Source organism: Furipterus horrens, unplaced genomic scaffold (genome assembly GCF_987537825.1).
Source record: "Furipterus horrens unplaced genomic scaffold, mFurHor1.1.pri manual_scaffold_17, whole genome shotgun sequence".
NCBI lineage: Eukaryota > Metazoa > Chordata > Mammalia > Chiroptera > Furipteridae > Furipterus > Furipterus horrens.
Genome location: NW_028327187.1, coordinates 5106212 through 5129125, shown reverse-complemented (window position 1 = coordinate 5129125; position 22914 = coordinate 5106212). Strand labels below are relative to the sequence as shown.

General features: G+C 36.8%; 1 protein-coding gene across 1 annotated transcript in view; it reads right to left on the bottom strand.

Moving 5' to 3' along the window:
* The window catches only part of BRWD3 (bromodomain and WD repeat domain containing 3), a 112112-nt gene that overhangs the window by 4428 nt on the left and 84770 nt on the right, over positions 1–22914 (bottom strand). The window contains exons 30-40 of the mRNA XM_090265374.1: positions 22663–22818; positions 21903–22023; positions 20705–20830; positions 20539–20617; positions 10669–10725; positions 9392–9532; positions 8320–8394; positions 6554–6706; positions 4367–4530; positions 3895–3992; positions 3216–3374 (exon numbers count right to left, since the gene is read on the bottom strand). Of these exons, the coding sequence (XP_090121500.1) occupies positions 3216–3374; positions 3895–3992; positions 4367–4530; positions 6554–6706; positions 8320–8394; positions 9392–9532; positions 10669–10725; positions 20539–20617; positions 20705–20830; positions 21903–22023; positions 22663–22818 (1329 nt within the window). The remainder of the gene's footprint in view (positions 1–3215; positions 3375–3894; positions 3993–4366; positions 4531–6553; positions 6707–8319; positions 8395–9391; positions 9533–10668; positions 10726–20538; positions 20618–20704; positions 20831–21902; positions 22024–22662; positions 22819–22914) is intronic.

The window sequence follows — 22914 nt, the reverse complement described above, 5'->3', positions numbered from 1 at the left end:
ACGTCTCTATCCTTAGGGAAATGCAAATCAAAATCACAGGGAGATATCGCCTCATACCTGTTACAATGGCAAGTTTCACAAATAAATGGTGTTGGCAAAGATGTGGCCAAAAGGGAATGCTTGTACATGTTTGGGGAGAATGGGAATTAGTACAGCCATTACGAAAATCAGTATGCACTTTGCTCAGGAAATGAATAATAGAGCTACCACATAATCCAGCAATGCCACTTCTACGTGTATGTGAAAAAGGAACTGAAATTAGGATCGTGAAGAAATCTGTACTCCCTTGTTCGCTGCAGCATTATTCACAGTAAGCAAGATAGAAACATCTTGCCATTTGCGACAACATGGATGGAGCTGGAGGATATTATGCGAACTAAGCAAAATATGCAAGAAACAGAAAAAGAAACAATGCATGATGTCAGTTAAATGTGTAATCGGAAATACAGTCATGCGCTGTATGATGATGTTTTAGTCCATGACAGGCCGCATATATTATGGCGGTCCCATAAGATTATAACAGTGCTGAAACACTGCTGTCTTTTGGCTACTAATGTCGCCGCCATAGTAATGTCATAGAGCAACACGTCACTCCCGTGCTCGTGGTGATGCTGCTGTGAACAAACCTGCCGGTCACATAACACAGAGTAGCCTGTCAATGTTGCACAGTACATAATACATGATAATAATAAGAAATGGCTGTGTTACCGGTTTATGCATTTACTATACTATGCTTCTTACTGTTGTTTTATAGCGTGCCCTTTTTACTTAAAGGAGAAGTTTGCTGTAAAACCCTATGCCACGCTAAGCCAGCAGCAGCCACATACATCTCATGGTCGCCGTATTTATTGATGGTCTCATCTTCTCATGTTTGATTTAATTTCGCGTTGTTGTATACAGTAGCATGCTGTACAGGCACGTGGTGTGAGTCGGCTATACCATCTAGATTTGTGTACGTAAGCACGATGGTGTCCACATGACCAAATTAGCTAAAGATGTGTTCTCAGGACATCTCTCTCCCATGAAGCTCACAGAAGCAGAGAGTAAGATGGTGGTGGCCATGGGGTGAGGGAGGGGACATGGATAGTGAACAAAGATTCAGATATTCTGGATGAATAAGTGCCAGATAGCGATCACACGGCATGGCACCTATAGTTAACCATATTGCATTGTATACCTGTAATCTGATAAGACGCTAGATCTTCAGTGTTCTCAACACACACAGTAATTGTGTAGAGGTGATCGATATGTTCATTGCTTTGACTGTGGTGACCATTTCACAGTGGATGCATATATTGAAACATGAAGTTGTAACTTTACATATGTATGATTTTATGTCAATGATATCTCAATGAAGCTGCTAAAATAAATATCTGTTATTTAAGTCACTGAGTCTGTGGTGTCTTGTTGCGAAAGCCCAAGCGGACTAACATAGTACGTGACAGCAATAGGAACTGTCGGTAAGAGATTTAAGTGGTATCAGAAAGTTATAGAATTAAGAAAACTGACTGGAGATGAGGGCCAAGAGGAGAGCCAAAGAACACTGTAAAATTTAACACTGGATGCCTAGGAAAATGGTGGTGCCATCAACTAAAATAGCAAGGACAGAAAAAGAAGCAAGCTTGAGAATAATGAATAATAAACACCCAACAGAAACTTTCTTAGGAGGCACTTGGAAACGAGACTGGTACAATAGAGATGCTGGGGCTAGATATATGAGTTTGGAGAGTCGTCGGCATAAAGATGATGGATGTAACTACTAGGTTCTTTTATTTGTAAAAGACAAAAGGAAAACACCAAACCAAACCAAACCGAAACAAAACAGAGAACATATTAATGTACTAGAAACAGAGCTATAAGAGAAGTAGTGCTACAGAAGCCAGTCCATGGGGGTCCCAGAGGGGCTGGCCAATGGTGTGCAAGGATACAGATAGATCAAAGAGAGAGGGACCACGGAAAGGATGCTGGCTGGTCACTGCAGATTCCTGGTGAATCTGTAGAGTTCGGGCGGCAGAAGCCAGACTAGAAAGGACCAAGGAATGCTTAGATGGAAAGAAAACAGAGGCAGGAAGTATAATCTACTCTTTCTAAAGGCTGGATAATGAAGGAAAGGGCAAAAGGAGAAGAAAGTGGCTTGAGTATGCAGCGCGCAGCTGGGGCTGAACAGAGTAAAGATAAAAACTGGGGAAAATAAATGCAATAACTACCTTAAAATAATCAGATACGTACCAATATTTCTCACATTAACAGATATAAAATATATCTTTAGAAAGTCTATTTTTGGGTTATTTGATACTTCAATAGCGATGGATAAACTATGACACCATTTATTAAAATTTGTAAAAAATGAAAATATATACTCTAATAAAAATACTTATAAAAACATGGTAGCTATTCTTCACACACTTCAAATAGATGAATATATTACAAGTTTCTTTGAACACGTTCAAGGTCCATAACAGAAGGCTAAGTATAAGGAGAAAGTCTGCATAACAATAACCTTCAAGTATTTAAAACTGATGCTTCCTGACATCGTGCAAAACTACACCACGTGATGATAATTATTAGGTCAGCGATTTCTTTTTAATCAGGGAAAATTTTTCTATAAATAAGTTAGATGGAATCTCACTAAGTGAAGTGAATAATAATAAGTTGCTCTGGTTGAACGCAGAAGGCTTTTCTGAGAATTCCTGAAGTGGCTCTGAATTACTGCGAGGTGGTCAGAACATAGTCTGCAAACCACTTAATGACTGAGAACACCTAAACAAGGTGGCAGAGATGGGCATTGACTAAAAGAAGGCCCTTTTGTCAACCAAAACCCTTTTTCCAAATTGGGATAGACTTTAAAAATGAGCCCTATTTAAATATGATTTTGGAATTTTATTTGCCTTTCTTATTAATATGATTTAAATGTGTCTAATAGTCTGGTTTTTATACGCTTGGGGAAGAAAGAGCTGTTCATTTAGTTGTTCCTCCTTATTCATTTTACATTTTCTTCCAAAAGACTAAAATATGTTTGGAAATACTGAAATGCTGCTAATAACCTGTTCCTAGTTGTGGATATGAAACCCTGAGTCAAATTTGACAATATTAAAATCCTCATTAACTATAAGGGCATGCTAATTTTTAGGATGTAAATACACCAGCTTTTAGATAATTCATCTGCCATTACAAAGGAACAAAGATTAAATGCTGTGTCCATATTTATTTCCTACCTTGTTTAATTGGCAAAGCTCTATTCCGAAATGATTTGGTTTTCCCTGGGTCATGGCTATTTCCACTTCGGCTATATCCACTGAAGCTCGCTGAAGAAAATGGTCCATCTATCTCATCATCAAGTAAAAATAGCGAAAGCCCTTCAGCAGCATCTGAAACTTACATTTAAAAGCATTACATTAAAACTTACATGTAATGTTAACAAAAATATCGTATTTTCAGTCAAGTGATAAAAACAGGCTGTTTTGAAAAATATCTTGTTCAGTTATTCTACTCGGACACTAACATGGCACACTGTTCCGCTTTCAGGGACAAAATGTCAGAAAAACTGTCCAAGGAAACCACGTCCCCACATAATGAATCCTCAAGTCTTCCATTGGCAAATATATTGTAGAAAGCGCTCTGCGATAATATGCATGCTAAAAACCATGAAGTTACAGGATTTTAAAACTAACAGACTTTACAATTCATAGAGTCTTAACACCTTCATTTAAAATATGAAGACACTTATGTCTAACCTAGGACCACACAACTAGAGAAAAGAGCTGGGAATAAAACGCAGCTTTCTACCCCCAAATCCATTGTTCTTTGTACTATAAACCATGCTGCCCTTTGTATATCCTTAATATCAGCATCAAACTGAAATATGTAACACCCCAAAACAAAAGACATATTCACCAGGAGACGAGAATGGAGAGCTGGTTCTGGCGTAAGACACTGAGGTATTCTGGTCATTTTTAGGCTGCAACTTCATTTGTTTCTGTTTCCCTTTTGGACTACAAGTAAACATACATGACAATTAAGATTTTTTTTTTTCTTTTAGCAACACACGATGACAGACAGTACACAGAAAATGTTTAAGGTGACCCAAAAGGAAATGCCTGATAGTTTAAGCAAAACACTTCAAATTGGTAACGTAATGAAGTTAAGTTTAAAGCATTCAAATAATAAGGTTTTAGTAAAACAAAATCCACATCAACAAAGCTTTGGGTTACCACCTCCATCTTTACACACAGGTGCATAATTGCTTTAAAAAAAAAAATCTCCTGGGTCTTGGGATCCCCTCAAGCTATTCAATGAACTTGAAAAGGATGAAGTAATATACACAAAAGGCTTTAACAACATAAAACACTACAGCAACGCAATATACCTAGGAGCTCTGCTACTGGATAATGAGCTGCTGCTGCTTCTTAAGCGTTTTCTGTACCGTGGCCTTCTCCGCTTCTGACTCTGGATCGCTGACTTATATTCCGAGATGATATCTTTAATGTGACTTTCAAATAAGGCGGATAGCCGTAGCGTCATGCTATAGATCTGAAAAGGTAGAAATTCGTCTCATTTTAGCAGTTGCTTCAATTATAGAAAGGACAAAGAGTATAAAAATGCCCAGACCATTATGAGCACCATCATTTCATACTAAATATATATATTATTTCATAGATTCAAAAAAATTCTTCCTGAAGAATTAAGACAAGATACTTTTTTAAACTAAAGATTAATATAATAAAGGTTCTTAAAAGATAATATTCAATGATGGGAAGAATAGGAAAAAAATATTTTAATACATTGCCAGTGAGATTTTTTTTAACTGGAACAATAATTCTAAAGGCAATTTGTGATAGATATTAATATAAAAAATCTGAAAAATATACACATCCTTTGGCTAATAATTTCACCTCTGGGAATTTATCCTAAGGAAATAAGAGAATTGCACACACAAAGTAATTATGTTCAAGGATGTTAAAGATGTTAGCCACAGCTTTATGCGTGTAAGTAAAAACCTAGAAACAACCTAGATCTCCAGCACTAACTAGAACACTTGTGAAACAAAACCACCATATAATAAAATACTATGGAGACATTAAAACTTTTGTTTTCAAAGAGTAATAATGACATGAGAAGAGGGTCATACTATATGTTTAAAATAGGTTTCAAAATAATAAAACCCAGTGTTTTAAAGAATATACGAGGTCTGTCTGGAAAATCCCCAGCCACTGTTAATATAACAAGAATGGTTTGCATGATATTGATGTAACCCAGCAGCCAAGGAGAGTGGACTGGAATGGGCATGTGTGAACAATGACACCTTCACTGTACTAGTCAGTGGGGCTGGTAGACACCTTTGAGTGAGCATGTGTACTGTGTGGTTGTCACATTCAAAATGAGCTAGTAGAGCAACAAATCTGCATTAAATTTTCTGTTAAACTTAAACATTCCTCCATGAAAACTATTGGGATGACTCAGGAGGCTGCAACTCTGGGCAACTGGTGATTGGCAGCTTCTTCACAACAATGTGTCTGCTCATGAATCATGTCTCATGCAGAGTTTTTTTGGCCAAACATCAAACCACCCAGGTGACTCAGCCCCTCTACAGCCCAGATTTGGTGCCCTGTGACGTCTGGCTTTTCCCAAAACTAAAATCACCTTTGAAAGGGAAGAAGAAATTTCAGACAATCAATGAGATTCAGGAAAATACAACGGGGAAGCTAATGGCAAATGGAAGGACTGGGTGAGGTCCCAAGATGCCTCCTTTGAGGGGGGCTGAGGCCTCATCGTCCTCTACGCACAGTGCTTTTTGTATCTTCTTCAGTAAATGCCTCTATTTTTCATATTACATGGCTGGATACCTTCCGGACAGACCTCATATAAACATATGTAAGTATAATAAGTACAGGAAATAAATCAAATGTGAAAAATTTATGCCCGCATAATTTTGGTTAAAATTCATATTATATGAATTGAAAGCGAGCAAGTTATATACATATTGTGCAACTCATTTAAAATTTAATCAGATACCAGTGATTATAAAACACAAAATTATTATTATTACCTTTTTGTTCTCAAGAAATTTAAATTCTGACAAAACACAGGGAGAATACTAATAAACACTTAGGACTTCCCAGTGTGGTTCACTATTTATCATAATAAGGGAAACATAAATATTCAGAGCTAATTCAAATGTTTTATATAAATGGATACCGTTGAGCACTTTTATTTATACAATTATTTATAAATAAAAGACATATTAAAGTGTACTCTAATTTCTACTTCTCAGTCCCTTGACCTCTCTCTAGGGGACATCACATATTACTCAAGAGGAAAGATGAGGCACGTAGAAGAGAGAAAGAGGTGTTTAATTGCAGAATGACTATGCCAACTGTGTCTCTATGCGTGCCTAATAAACTGTTAGGGAAATACTGAGAATCAAACTTCATTATTGATGTCAGGATTGTAGTACATACTTGTTGAGCAATTTTAAAGCTGGTGAAGAAAAAAGTTGTCTGATATATACAACTAAATGGTTATATGATTAATCCACCTAATATAGGTTTCATACCCTTGACTTTTTATTAGAGGTATAAGCTTTGGAGTTGCTGAATATTTGGCGAACATCCTTATAAAATTCCAGAGGGCTACCATAGTTTCCTGCTTCCAAAGTTTCTTTCACAGTGCTGAAGTCCACAGGAGTGTCTGTGACCCCTGGACCGTCCTACAAAGAAGAGTATATTGTTAAATACATAGGCTAGGTAACAATACTACATAATACAGTAGGATTAACATGTGCATCACCAAGTCACCAGGAAATAAACAGATTGCTTTGTCATCTGCTTAATGCCTCCCCCCAACAACAATACACTTAAGAGCTCTCTTTTGGTGGCTTAGAAAAATAGCAGAGGCCTATGGGAGGGTCTTAGCCCTCACCCTGCCGCCCATAACCACAAGACCCTCAAGAACCAGAAAACAAATTCCATAGCCACTGACTTCATTCCTTACAGAGTTCATAACAGCAGATTGCATTTCTTGCTTAAAGGCTGAAGTAACCCCCAATTCCCTGGCACACTGCTCAATGGAAGTATAAGACAGGAGGACTTACATAAAATCAAATAGTTCCATGTCACAAGTTAGCTGTGTATTTCTAAGACATTCCCAGCTATGAGGGCATTCTACCTAAGACATTAGGAGCTGAAGGACAAAGTCAGCTTGGCCATGTCTGTGCCTCTCTCCTAGCATCCTGACTTTAATAAATATGACACTTTGGCTTCATCGAAGGTCTTCACTTTCATATATTCGGGATTAGTTTGATTTTGATTAGAGAAGAGAGGAGATTTTATTTTAACTTAAGTCTTTCAAGTCCGGTTAAGATATTTCTAGGGTTGTCCTATGGAAGTACACCTGAAACGTATATATACCTATACATAACACAACCATCAATAAATAAACAAACACTTTGGTGTAAAAGTCATTGTCAGTATTAGATCCCTCATCCTATTTATTATAGAAATGTTAAGAATTAAAATTACTTCATTTCTCTCAAAGGAGAAGCCAAAAAAGCAGAAAAAGGGGCAGAGGAAGGATATAAAAGGAGAAAAAATGTCAAAGCATGAGAAACCACAATTGTTCTTTAACATGTCTTATTTTAATTTTCTTGCTTAAATAATAAAAATCAAAATTATATTCCAACACAGCATGATTTATGCAAACTAAAATTTTTATAGAATAAAAACACTGGTACTTTGTGTAGTATGATGAATCCCAGTGGGAATAATCAACTGCAATATAGACATAATCTTACTATGTAATGGATATTTCCTACTCTGCTACAGTACCTTTAGAGACATATAGAAACAAATAAACATCTACCATCTATACAGACGGTACAAAAAACGCTCTTTAAAAAAAAATTATTTATTTTTAGAAAGAAGAAAAGGGAGAAAGAGTGAAGGGGAGAGAAAGATTGATGTGTGGGAGAAACATTGATCAGTCCTTTCACACAGCCTCAACCTGGGGGAGGTGGATGGCCTGCAACCCGGGCATGTGCCCTGGCCAAGAATCAAACCAGTGACCTTTTCAGTTTGTGGGACAATGCCCAACCCACTGAGCCACACTGGTCAGGGCCACAGAACCCTACTCAGAATATGTGCTGATTTTAAGAAACAAACAAACAAAACAATCAAAAAGTAAAACAAAGGTAAAAAAGGAGTGAGCAGTGTTGGAAAGCAGCTGTGCAAATTACAAAAGCTTTATTTACAGTATGGAGATTTTAAAGAGTAAAACAATGTAAAAATAAGCAATGTGTGTCTTTTAAGAGACTACTAGGCCTACCTCAGAAACAGATGGATCTTGTTGTCTTTCTGGAACAATTGACCCTGAAGGTTCTCCCTCTTGTTCTTGATGGCCCTATTAGGGTAAAGAAGAAATATTGTGTTTTTAGACCACAACAAAATATCAATAACTGCAATACAATTATTTTTTAAGGTTCAAAGATCCATAAATAGGATGAATACTTTTACTGACTGTGTTTCAAGATGAATGAATTCTATATTCGCCATTCCTTTCTGCTCTGAAAACACAAGACTAAGTTTTCTACCCAAAGTTTCTACAAAGCAAGCTTTGTTGAACATATCTTTGTTCATTATTTGAATAAATTTTTTCCCAACTTAAACCTGTATAACTACTGAATACGGATGTTTACTAATTTCAGAGGATGATCTGATATATTTCTGAAATATTGCTGTACTTTTCCTCTGAATAAATTAAAATTGATTTGCTATCTATACTAAAAGATTATTCAATATATAAATAGATAATCCTGTTAGAAAAGGAATCCTATAATTGAGGTTCTCATGCTTATTATCTTTGATGCTTTGATGAGAAGAAATAAGGTATGTTGGTTTAACTAAGTGATCATATTGGATAACATTCACTATTTAAATTATTAACATAAATTAAACATAAGTTAACAAATTATTAACATAAGGCTGACATATGTTTTCAAGGGTCTACAGTGTGTAAAAGTGTATTGGAAGTTAATAACATATATTAAACAAACATCCAAAATAAAAGCCAGAAGGTATTACAAAGATATTTATCTTTTAATTAAACTTATTGGGGTGACATTGGTTAATTATATAATTCTATAACACATAATCAGCAAAGGTCTTTAGATTTAAATTTGGTTTACAAATGTATAATTTACATACAAAGTACATGACAGGCATTCTAACAAGTCATGACCCACTTACACAATTCAAAGATAAAGAAGGAAGTAGAAGGAAGTCAGAAGGGAGAAAGAAAGAAGGTAGGAAAAAGGGTGAAGAGCGGCTCTTACCTAGGTCTTAGCAGACATTAGTGGGAAATTACGTATTGGCAATTATTTAAACAACTGTTTGCTTACTGGGTAAGAAAGATGATCAGCTGGCTGTCGAAATGGCTCTGAGTCTTCACGTTCATAAATGAGGCTCAACAGTTCTTTGCATTGTTTTCGCCAAGCATCAGGATTACACTTCAGAGACTGTTTTCTGCCTCGGCTTTTGACCTGTAGGTTTTAATAGAATTATATGTAAAAGCTCTTTCCTTCACTCATTGATTTTTCTCCTGTTTTTCTAATGTTAATATATTTATGTTAGATAGAGCAGCTGCTATTTAAAGATTTCTTAAGTTTAGCTTAGACATCATCCTCTCTGGAAAAATATAAACAAATAACAACTAGACATTATAGTCATGAGAACAGCAAGAATTCTATTATTATGAATTTTCATTTAAAAAAATCTGAACCTCAAATAAACACAGGGGAACAAATTATTTTTGTTCCACAGATTAAAGATTTTAATGCCTTAATATTTGTAGTTAAGTATACTTGATTATGGCACCACAGTCCCACAATCTTTTCAAAATAACACTTGAACTACATATATATGCATGTATGCCTGCGTGCATGTATGTAAGTCCTTTATGGTCATGATAAATGATGACCTTTACTATTTAATGCCTTTTTAATATGATCTTTTTCAAAATTTCAAAGGAAATTTTTCCCTCATATAGATCAAATAATTCTCTAATTATTACAGAGGGAAAGTATGAAGTACAGACCTGACATAACAGACCTGAGGCTGCTATCTTTAGTATGGCTTGCTTGCAAGGTTGTCCTGTGACTGGCAGCTGGGAATCGAGCACTTGAACTGCTTCTAAGATAATAAAGGTGGTCTACTCTATCTACACAGGTTTTACAAATAATGTGATGTGTTGAACACCTGGTTTCTGATACTTTTCCTATGCGTTCCTGGTTTCTGGGAGTCTGGAATCTTGGCATGTGCTAGTCAGATGGTGCCTGCCTAACCATCTCCCAATTAACTCTTTAGGGACCGAGTCTCTAATCACACACATGTTGTTACATTTTCATTGCTGGGGAAGAATGTGCTCTGTGTGGCCTCTCAAAGAAGGGAGAGCATGAAGAAGCCTGCACATGGATTCTTCCATAGTTTACCTCATGTCTTTCCCCCTGTGATCCAGTTGTGTATCTTTACCGAGTAACTGCCATAAAACTCAGCAATGAGTAACAACTACATATACTGAATACTGTGAATCTTTCTAGAAACTTTTCAAACATATGGAGTATGTCTTAGGGATCCATGACACAAGAACCCTGAAAATTTTTATCATTTATTCACTCACCCTCCTTCCAGATGAAGTACCAGGGCCATCTGAATCTAAATCAACCATTTCTGTATCCTAAAATTACAAGGGAGGAGAGGAAGGAGACATTAAATTACATTCACACTCTTATGAATTAGATAAATGTTTACAAAAAAATGACAAGTACAATCACAATTAACGCCCTCATTGGATCAGGCAGCAGAACAAAGGTGGAAGGAAACTCACTCCAAATACTGGCTATGTGCTGTATACAAAGTTGAAAAATATACTGGGAGAATAAGAGTAAACAGGGTTTGTCTTTATATCAGAATACAAAATAAGGAAAAAAGTATAGTGATCGGTGTCTGAAATGTACCTAAATAAACCTTACGCTATATGACATGATAAATTAATACACTATAACTGTGAATTGCTCATGATTGATCTTTTGATATTTGAAGAAATAAATTTCTTTTCTATAGGGAAAATATGAATGTGCATTAAAACCTAAGATTTGGTTAAGTATCCCTTTGAGGGATAGGTTTTTAGTACACAGAGGCAAGGCCCACACACCACTATTCACCTGTGATGGTAACACACGTAGGTTATGCCTAGGAGGAAAAAAATGTAGCTCATGAGTTATTGGTACCCTTTTCTAATGAATAAATTTGTTGAATTAAGTTTTACTTTAATTTTCTATTATAACCCAAGGAGTGTTATTTTGAGGACAGCATATCCATTCTTGACAGAAACTCTCAACAAATTAGGTATAGAGGAGGAAACATACATCACCATAAAGGCCACATATGACAAGCCCACAGCTAACACCATGGTTATCAGTGAAAAGCTGAAAGCTCTTCCTCTAAGAACAGAAATACAATAAGGATGCACACTCTAGCCACTTCTTTTTAATATAGTACTGGAAGTCTTAGCTAAAGCAATTAGGCAAGAAAAGCAAAAGGCATCCAAATCAGAAAGGAGAAAGTAAAACTGTCTCTATTAGCAGGTGACATGACATTATATATATAAACCCTAAAGACTGTACCAAGAAACTGTTACAACTAATGAAGGAAGTCAGCAAAGTTGTGTTTCTAGACACTTAACAGAAATTAAGAAAACAATTCCATCTAAATTGCTCCAAAAGGGATTTAAAAAACCATGAAATAAATTGAATCAAAGACCTGTACACTGAAAAGTATAAGACACTGATGAAAGAAAATGAAGAAAATGCAAGCAAATTGAAAGATACTTAGTGCTCATGAATTATATGAATTAATATTGGTAAAATGCCCACACTACCCAAAGCAAGCTACCCCTATCGATTACAAGGGTACTTTTCACAAAAATAGAAAAAAGAAAAAAAAAAAACCAAACACTTCAGTACTTTGCATGGGACCACACACACACACACACACAAAGACTTCTAACAGCCAAAGTAATCTTGATACAGAAAAACTTTAAAAAGGTGCAGGCTTCATACTTCCTGATTTCAAGTTATATTAGAAAAGCTATAGTAATCAAAACAGTATGGTACTAGCAGAAGAAAAACAGACACAGAGATTAGTGGAATAGAATAGAGAGCACAGAAATAAACCCATGCTTGTATAGCGAATTCATTTACAACAAAGGAGCCAAGGATATACAATGAGGAAAAAATAGTCTGTTCAATAAATTATGCTGAGATAGCCACATGCAAAAAAAAAATGAAATTGGACCCCTCTCTTACACTGTACATAAAACTCATCTCAAAATGAATTAAAAACTTGAATTTAAGACATAAAAGCATAAAACTCCAGAAAGCACAGAGGGTAAGCTCCTTGACAAAGGTCTTAGAAATAATTTTTAATATTTCACAAAGCTGAAAGGCAACCAAAGCAAAAATGAACAAGTGGGACTACATCAAACTAAAAAGCTTTTCTGCACAGCAAAGAAGACCATCAACAAAATAAAAGGCAATCTACTGAAAGGGAGAGAATATTTGCAAGTCATATATCTGATAAAGGGTTTAAAACTCATATAACTCAAAAGCAAAAAAATACATAGCAATTAAAAAATGAGCTGAGGAACTGTACAGACATCTTTCCAAAGACTTATAAATGGTCACTGGGTCCAGGAAAAGATGCTCACCATCACTAATCAGGGAGGTGCAAATCAAAACCACGAGTTATTACTTCATACCTCTCAGAATGTCTAGCATCAAAAACATAGGTGATAACAAGTGCTAGAGAGGATGTGAAGAGAAAGAAAACCTTGTGCACAGCTGGTGGGAATGTAAGTTGGCACAGCTGCAATGGCAAACAAGATGGTGGTGCCTCAAAATTAAAAAAAACAAACAAACAGAACTACCACATGATCCAGAAATCCCACTTCTATATATATGAAGTGAAAAGAGAATTATCAAAGAGATAAAATTGCACTCCTAGCCCTGGTTGCTGTGGCTCAGTGGTTGAGCATTGGCCTGCGAGCCGAGTGTCGCTGGTTCGATTCCCAGTCAGGGCACATGACTAGCTTGCATGTCAGGACCCCATTTGGGGGCGCGAGTGAGAGGCAACCACACAGTGATGTTTCTCTCCCTCTCTTTCTCCTTTCCCCTCTCTCTAAAAATAAACAAATTATTTTTAAAAAATGCACTCCTATGTTCACTGTTGCATTACTCACAATAGCCAAGATATGAAAACAATATAAGGGCTTATAAAAAGAAGAATGATGGAGGTGTGATTGATATATGTACACACACACACAAGGGAATATTATTGAGCTTTAAGAAAGAAGGTAATTTTGCCATTTGTGACAACATGGATAAACTTCAAGGGCATTATGCTAAGTGAAATAAGCCAGACAGAGAAAGACAAATACTGCCAAGGACTGAGAAGTAGAGAAAATAGGGAGAGGTTGGGAAAAGGGTACAAACTTACAGCTATAAGATGAATAAGGTCTGAGAATCTAGGGATATAAAATAGAACATGGTACTTGGTAACACCGTACTGTAGAATTAAAATTTCCTAAGGCAGTAGAACTTAAATGTTCTCTTCAAAAAAGATAAACTTGAATTATCCTGTACTTTTATTTTCCATTCTAACCCAAGTAGTGCTTACTCTGAGGAGAAATTCTTACTACATGACACCCTAAGTCAAAATGCACTTATGTGAAAAGTCAGAGAAAATACCAGGAATAAGAATGATAAATTTTTCATTAAGTTTCAGAAGGATAATATCTAATTTGTATATTTCAGTTTCTATTATGTAAATACTATTTAACCCTAATAATACATTTTCGAGTCACATACATTTGCACTAAAGAGTTAAAAACAATGAAGATTTACTATTGTGCACATTAAGAGTAGAGACAATATACGCATTTGACATATCTCTGTACAATAGCCACTATCATAGGATTTAGCAAATTTGGGGTACTCACCAATAGAATGAATTATCTTCACTAAATATTTTTCAATTCTCACTCTCCACTATTGTTTCAGGCTTTCACCTTGGTTTTTGCTTCTCTCTATCATAGTCTCCAGTGACAAATGGCTTTATGTACATTAGGGGTATGGCTGGGTGGGGGAACCACATACGGGGTTTTGCTGATATACTAATCTCATTTCATTAAGAAAAAAAAAATTGGTTTGCCCTGGCCGGTGTGGCTCAGTTGGTTGGAGCATCATCCAGTGGACTGAAAGATTGCAGGTTCAATTCCTGGTCAGGGCACATGCCTAGGTTGTGGGTTCAGTTCCCAGTTCAGGCACATACAAGAGGCTGTTATCTGGGCCTGGGACCAGGTGCTTAGCCCTATCCTGTGGGGTTGGCTGGCATCATTCGCAAAGGGAGACTCTTTTGATCTATCCCCTTGAATCCAGGGCAGCTGAGCTTGCTCCTGCAGAGGGGATGGCTGCCCATACCCAATCTGAACCACACCAGACGGAACTAGAATTGGAGATTTTGCTAGAGACTGAGTGGTTGGGCTTTACAGCAGGGACCACTTCCCCCTCATCAAGTGCGTGCCTGCATGATCCACAAGTAGAAAGCCCAGGTAGCCTGGGCTCATCCTACACCTTCTCTTCAGAAGGCTCTGGAGGAGGACCAGGCAACCTCAGGGAGCCGAGGTCTTTTACAGATCTTCCCACAGATCTAAGCAGGAAGAAGCCAAACCTTTTACACAGATCTGCCCCTCCCACACCCACTCAGGGCTACTAGATGAAGACACAAACAGATAACGGTGTGGTCGCTATAGGAAGAGAGCCCAAGGGCAGTAATGCACAACATCTGACAACGACCTGTACCTGAACCCCCAGAACCAACACCACCAGTGGTGGGCTTCAGGCCTCAGCAGAGCTACACCCAACTAGCCACACTAGTGGCACACTGAAGGGGGATTCCAGTAGGCACCAGGCCCTGCTACAAAAACCCCAACTTGGGGGGCAGCCCTGGCACAATGTCTCACCCACAGTGATGGAGGTTTATTCCTATAGTCCCTCAGCCTGAAGGGTTAACTCCGCCCATGAAAGGGTCCACAGCATTCAAGCACCAACCACAGCAGGGAGGTATACATAACCCTTAAGAAACATTCCTGAGTGCTGAGCTCAGGTGATCTGGAAAACTGCCACTAAGGCCAAAAAGGCATCTTCATCATAAAGCCATCATACAAGTTTGGGAGTCATAGCAGATCTACCTAATATGGTACACAGAGACAAAATGGGGAGGCAAAGAAAAATGCTACCCCCCCCAAAAAAAAGGAACAAGGGGAACTCCTAGAAAAAGAATTAACTGAAATGAATGAAATAGAAGCAGCCAAAATGCCAGATGCAGAGTTTAAACTAACGGTTTTAAGGCCGACCAAGGACCATAGGGGAAAAATGAATAACCTCAGTGAGAACTTAAACAAAGAGATAGTAAGCATTGAAAAGGACATAGAAATCACAAAAAAGAACCAGTCACAAATGAAGAACACAATATCTGAAATGAAGAATACAGTAGAAGGAGTCAACAGGAAGTTAAATGAAGCAGAAGATCAAGTCAGCAAATTACAGGACACGATACAGTAAGCACCCAAGCTGAGCATCGAAATGAAAAGAGAATGAAGAGAAATAAGGAAAGTCTAAGGAACCTCTGGGACAACATCAGTCGTAAGATTGTACCATAGGGGTAACAAAAGGAGAAGAGAGTGAGCAAGGAATAGAGAACCTATTTGAAAAAAACAATGGCAGAAAACTTCCCTAACCTGGTGAAGGAAAAAAAATCATACAAGTCCAGGAAGCACAGAGTCCCAAATAAGGATGAAACCAAAGAGGCCCACACCAAGACACATCACAATTAAAACAGCAAAGGTGAAAGACAAAGAGAGAACCTTAAAGACAGCAAGAGAGAAACAGTAAATTACCTACAAGGGAGCTCCCATTAGGCTGTCAGATGATTTCTTAACAGAAACATTTCAGACCAGGAGGGACTGACAAGAAGTATTCAAAGTGATGAAAAGCACAGACATGCAACCAAAACAACTCTACCCAGCAAGGCTATCATTTCAAATTGAAGGCAAAATAAAGAGCTTCCCAATCAAAAAGAGGCTAAAGGAGTTCATTACCACCCAACTTGCATTGCAAGGAATGTTAAAGGGGTTGCTTTGAGAAGAAGAAATAGAAGGGGTGGGGGGAACAAAGGTGTAAAGAAAAATGGCAATAAATAAATCCCTATCAATAATAACCTTAAATGGAAATAAAATAAATGTTCCAATCAAAAGACATAGAGTAGTTGAGTAGATAAGAAAACATGACCTATATATTCACAGTCTACAAGAGACCCACCTCAGAACAAAACATTCACACAGCTTGAAAGTGAAGGGATGGAAAAAACATTCCATGCAAATGGAAACAAAAAAAATCTGGGGTAGCAATATTTATATCTGACAAAATACACTTCCAAAAACACCATAACAAGAGACAAAGAGGGTAACTACATAATACTAAAAGGATCGATCCAACAAGAGGATATATCCCTTGTAAACATGTATGCACTCAACGTAGGAGCACCTAAATGTATAAAGAAAATCTTGGGGGACTTTAAGGAAGAGATCAAGAGCAATACAGTTAGTCATAGTAGGGGATTTTAACACCCCACTGTCGTCAATGCATAGATCTTTCAGACAAAACACCAACAAGGACAAAGTGACCCTAAACAACACACTGGAAAAGATGGGTTTAATGGATATTTACAGAAGATGTTATCCCAAAGTAGCAGAATATACGTTCTTCTCAAGTGCAAGTGAAACATTCTCAAAGAAAGACCACATGTTAAGGCACAAAATAAATCTTAACAAATTCAAGAAGACTGAAATCATATCAAGCATCTTCTCAGCTCACAATGGCATGGCACTGGAAATCAACTAAAATCAAAACCTCCAAAAAATTCAAACAAATGGAAGCTAAATAGCATGTTATTAAACAATTAATGGGTTATCAATGAGTTCAAGGGAAAAATATAAAATTACCTGGATACAAACGAAAATGAACACACAACAACCCAAAATCTACTGGACACAGTGAAAGCAGTCCTGAGAGTGAAGTTCATACCATTACAGGATTACTTTAAGAAATAAGAAAAATACCAAATGAACAAGATTTAACCCAACACCTAAAAGAACTAGAAAAAGAACAAAGCCCAGACTAAGCAGAAGGAATGAAAAAAGAAAGGTTAGAGCAGAAATAAATGACAGAAACTGAAAAAAAAAAAAAAAAAAAAACCAAACAAACAAAAAACAAAAAACAAAGGTGAATGAAACCAAGAGCTGGTACTTTGCAAAGATAAAGAAGTTTGATGAACCTTTAACCAGACTCATCAAGAAAAAAAGAGAAAGGACCCAGATAAATAAAATCAGAAGTGAAATTAACAACTGACATCACAGAAATACAAAGGATTATAAGAAGTACTAAGAACTATATGCCAACAAATTGGAACATGTGGGTGAAATGGATAAATTCCTAGAAACAAATTTCTAAAACTTAATCAGCAAAAATTAGAAAACCTGAATAGACCAATCACAACTAATGAAATTCAAGCAGTAATCCAAAAACTCCCAGCAGACAAAACTCCTGGAGTTTTGGCTTCACAGGCAAATTTTAGCAAACGTTCAGAGGACTAGCACCTATCTATCTAAACCTACTCCAAAAAACTTAAGAGGAGGGAAGACTTCCAAGTTCTTTTAACAAGGCCAGCATTACCGTAATTTCAAAACCGAATAAAGACACTATAAAGAAAATTATAGGTCAATATCCCTCATAAACATAGATGCTAAAATCCTCAACAAAATTTTAGCAAAACCATATCTAGCAGTACATTAAAAAGATCAAAAACAATTATCAAGTCGGATTTATCCCAGGGATGCAAGGTTGGTACATTTTCATAAATTAATAAATGTGATACACCACATAAACAAAATGAAAGACAAAAACCACATGATTATATCAATAGACGCTGAAAAAGCACTTGATAAAGTACAATGCCCATTTATGATGAGAACACTTAGCAAAGTGGGAATAGAGGGAGCATACCTCAACATAATAAAAGCCATATATGACAAACCTACAGCCAACATCATATTCAACGGGCAAAACTAAAAGCACTTCCCTCAAGATCAGGAGCAAGACAGGGATGTCTACTTTCACCTCTCTTATTCAACATAGTACTGGAAGTCCTAGCCACAGCAACCACACAAGAAGAAATAAAAAGCATCCAGATCAGAAAGGAGGAAGTAGAACTATTATTATTTGCAGATATCATGATATTGTACATAGAAAACACTAAAGACTGCCAAAATGACTAGACCTAATAAATGAATTTGGCAATGTACCAGGATACAAAATTAATATTCAGTTATCAGTGACATTTGTATACACCAATAATGAACTATCAGAAAGACTAAGGAAAGAATCCCATTTACTATGGCAACAACAACAACCAAAAATGGTACCTAGGAATAAATTTAATCAAGGAGGTAAAAGACCTGTACTGTACTCGGAAAACTACAGGACATTGAAGAAAGAAATTGAGGAAGATACACATAAGCAGAAGCATATACTGTGTTCATGGACTGGAAGAATAAAAATCATTCAAGTATCCATACTACCCAAAGCAATCAATATATTCAATGCAATTCCTATATTTCACAGATGTAGAACAAATATTCCAAAAATTGATATGGAACCAAAAAGACCTGGAATAGCCTCAGCAATCTTGAGAAAGAAGAACGAAGTTGAAGAGATCACAATAGGTTAGAAGGCCATTGTAACCAAGACAGACTGGTATTGGCATACCAGGAATAGGCATATAGATCAATGGAACAGAACACGCTCAAAGTCTCTGCAGCACCTTAATCATGATGAATCCACAAATGACGTGATCTGCCTTTAAATAAACCTATGCCTTTATGGCCAATTAATATTTGACAAAGGAGGAAAGAGTATACAGTGGAGTAAAGATGGTCTCTTTAATAGATGGTGTTGGGACTATTAGACAGATACATGCAAAAATATGAAATGAGACCACCAACTTACACCATATATAATAAACTCAAAAGGGACAAAAGACAAATGTAAGTTGGAAAACTATAAAAATCCTACAAGAAAACATAAGCAGTAAAATCTCAGACATCTCTCATAGTAATATTTTTGGCCAATATATCTCTTAGGGCTAGGGAAACAAAGGAAAAATAAACCAGCAGGATTACAGCAAATTAAAAAGCTTCTGCAAAGTAAAAGAAACCATCAGCAAGATGAAAAGGAAACCTACTCCATGGGAGTACACATTTAATAATGATACATCTGATATGGAATTAATTTCCAAAATATGTGAAGAATGTATACAACTCAACACCAGGACGACAAACAATCCAGTTTTAAAATGAGCAAAGGACCTGAATAGACACTTTTCCAAAGAGGACACACAGAAGTCCCATAGACATATGAAAAGATGCTCAATGTCACTAATCATCAGAGAGATGCAAATTAAAACTACAATGAGATACCACCTCACACCTGTCAGAATGGCCATCATCAATAAATCAATAAACAACAAATGCTGGCGAGGATGTGGAGAAATGGGAACCCTAGTGCACTGTTGGTGGGAACGCAGACTGGTGCAGCCACTGTGGAAAACAGTATGGAGTTTCCTCAAAATATTAAAAAGGAAATGTATTTTGACCCAGTGACCCCACTTCTGGGACTATAGCCTAAGAATCACATAACTCCAATTCAAAAGTATATATGCACCCTTATGTTAATTGCAGCATTCTTTATAATAGCCAAGATACAGAAACAACCCATCAGTAGATGAGTGGATAAAAGAAATGTGGTACATTTACATAATGAAATACTACGCAGCTATAAAAAAGGACGTTATACCTTTTCCAACAGCATGGATGGACCTGGAGATTATTACGCTAAGTGAAATAAGCCAGTCAGAGAAAGATAAATGCCATATGATCTCACTTATAAGTGGAATCTAATGAACAAAATAAACTGATGAACAAAATAGAAACAGAGGCATAGAACCACAGAAAAGACAGCTGGCAGAGAGGAGGGGTGAGGGAGGACCGGATGAAAGAAGGTAAAGGATTAGCCACAGAACATATATGTATAACCCATAGACACAGATGACAGTGTTTTGATGGCCAGAGGGAAGGGCAGCCGAGGGTGAGGCTGGGGCGGGAAGGTAGGTAAAGGGGAGAAAAACGGGGACATCTATAATAGTGTAAACAATAAAAAGAAAGTTAAGAAAAAGTAAAATGAAAATAAAAAGATGCACATGCTCAGCCAGCTTTAAAAACCGTGCTTCGTTACTTATACCACGTACACATAATACTTACCGTACTTCAAGCAACAGAAAAGGAACACATGCCTACTAGTCTTGCTGTAGCTCTTACCTCCTCTGCATCGGTACTGTTTAGTTCTTCTGCCTGAATTTTATTATAAGTATCCAGTATATCGGTACAGCTCTGGTCCCTAAGAAATATAATAAGCCAACATGCATGTCAATAAGTTATATAAAAGCTGAAGTCAGTTCCTAGGGAAGGGAAAACTGCTTCTTACCCAATAAATCGCAGTAAGACATCAGTTACAATTTTGGCTGCTTTCACTATAGGACTATCTGGCTCATTGAAAGTCCTGGCATTATGTTCAATGTAGCGTACCTCCCACATTAATGCTGATATTCTCCTATGAAATTAAAAAAAAACAGCCTTCTGTTACATCTAAAAATACAAAATAATACTGAAAGTACACTGTAATTAAAAAAAAAGAAAAAAAATACCTTCTTTTATGCTTAGGAATATACAACATTCAACATACAATAGAATGACTAGGCACTTCATAATAACATGTGAAAGGTGTTCCAAGACATGTATGTGGCTCATATGTGTGTGACACATGTGAGCTAATAAAAGTCTATAGTTAACAGTATTTGAAGCACGGGCAAGAAATTAGAACTACTGGTCTGCATATTAAAACTTGGAAAAGAACTGACTTGGGACATTATGGGTAAATAGTGATTTGACCAAATACAATTAAACGCAAACAAACTGTTTAGATAAAGTTAAAAGGATGTTTAGTTTTCAGGGGAAGAGATTAAGAGCAAGAAAAGAAGCAGGTTGGACTAAAGGAGAGGCTTTTGCCTCGTTTCTCTTATGATATACTCATATATTATTGAATAAAATTATAGATACTGTGATAAGATACACCAACTGGTTAAAACCAGTTCACAGAACAACCATGGTTAGGACACTGTGGGCTCTGGGACAAGCGTGTCCCCTCCACTGCTTCCCCATAGTCACTCTACTCCCAACTAAAACCAAGAGAAAAAAAAATAACCTGGCCCTTTTTCTATACACATTTCAGGGCTGGTAATTACATCTAATCAACTGTCACTTAAGTCCCCAACTATGCTCAACGTCTCTACGGCACTGTAATCATGATGAATCCACAAACAACTTGATCTGCCTTTAATAAACTAAAGTTAACTAGTTTTTATTTTACTCGTGACTTGTATTACTCATAATTTCCTCCCTGTACTTCATCCCCTTCATACCCCTGCTTACCCTGTAAGAAAGAAAATCTACTGAATAAAGAGAAATGAACGTCCCAAATTTTTAGAAGAAATTTTGCAATGGGTATTTTTGAGTGATTATTTAAACTATATATAAAAAAAAAAAAAAAGATCTCAGTGTAGCATTTTGAAAAGCACAAGCTGTAAAGCTATAAACTGAATAGTAAGTGATAAAACTAAACAGACCTGTAAAAGCGATTTTCAAGTCTTCGCCTGATGGTGTTGAGGTCAGTTGGGTAAGCAACTACAGTACAATACAAGGGGTAGGCACTGAGATCCACGGGAACAGCAAAAGGGCTGGCGAAGTCTACAATATTACCAAAAATCAAGAAAGGTAGTGAGAAAACATTTCCTATTAAGAAACAAAACTCACATCAACAAGAAGGGGGGGGCAACAAAATGATGATGACTCAATTATGCAAATATTAGAACAATACTGTTGTATTGTTATTATTTTGATTTGGACATGCCATCGAAGACTCAGATGACACAGTGCTTCAAATCATATAAAATGAGACAAAATTAAAGGAGAAATGTGTTTAACTTCAAATTTATGGATTTTCTGGGTAAATTTCAAATGCGCCAAGTGTTATGTTTTAGAAAATACAGCTAGTTGTGCTAGTAAAATATATTACTCACCCATTGTCTTTACCAAAGAGACCAAAGTCAGGCTCATGAACCACCAGCTAGACAGCCAAAACGACTCCAGCAAATTAAAACATGTCTTTTACCTGCCTTCACTATTGTAAGCCACCAGAGAACTGAAAATGTCGATCACTCATGACTTTGGCCAAGCATATAAAAACGTTATTGAAACTACAGTCATCATGCCTCTCGAGTTTCAAGTGTATAATGAAAAAATACATTTCTTTTTGCAGAACTTAAAATTCTGCTGGCTTTCCTTGTTCCCTCCCAAGCCCCTAATATGCTTCCCCATTCTCCATACCGAGGGAAAGAAGGTGGTTGATGCCCTGAATAACTCGTTCGCATTCCTCATCTCTGGAATGAGCCCCCCACTCTCCTTCCTGGGGTTTGTAGAGCAAAGCAGTCAGTTCCTCTTGGGACACAGGAACACCAGCACCGACTTCATCTGGAAAGGCAGCTAGGTACACGGGGAAAAACCACAAATGATTAGTTTCCAATATCATGCTCTGTCATTTTTCTTTTGGAAGAATTATAAATCACTTTTTAAAAAGCA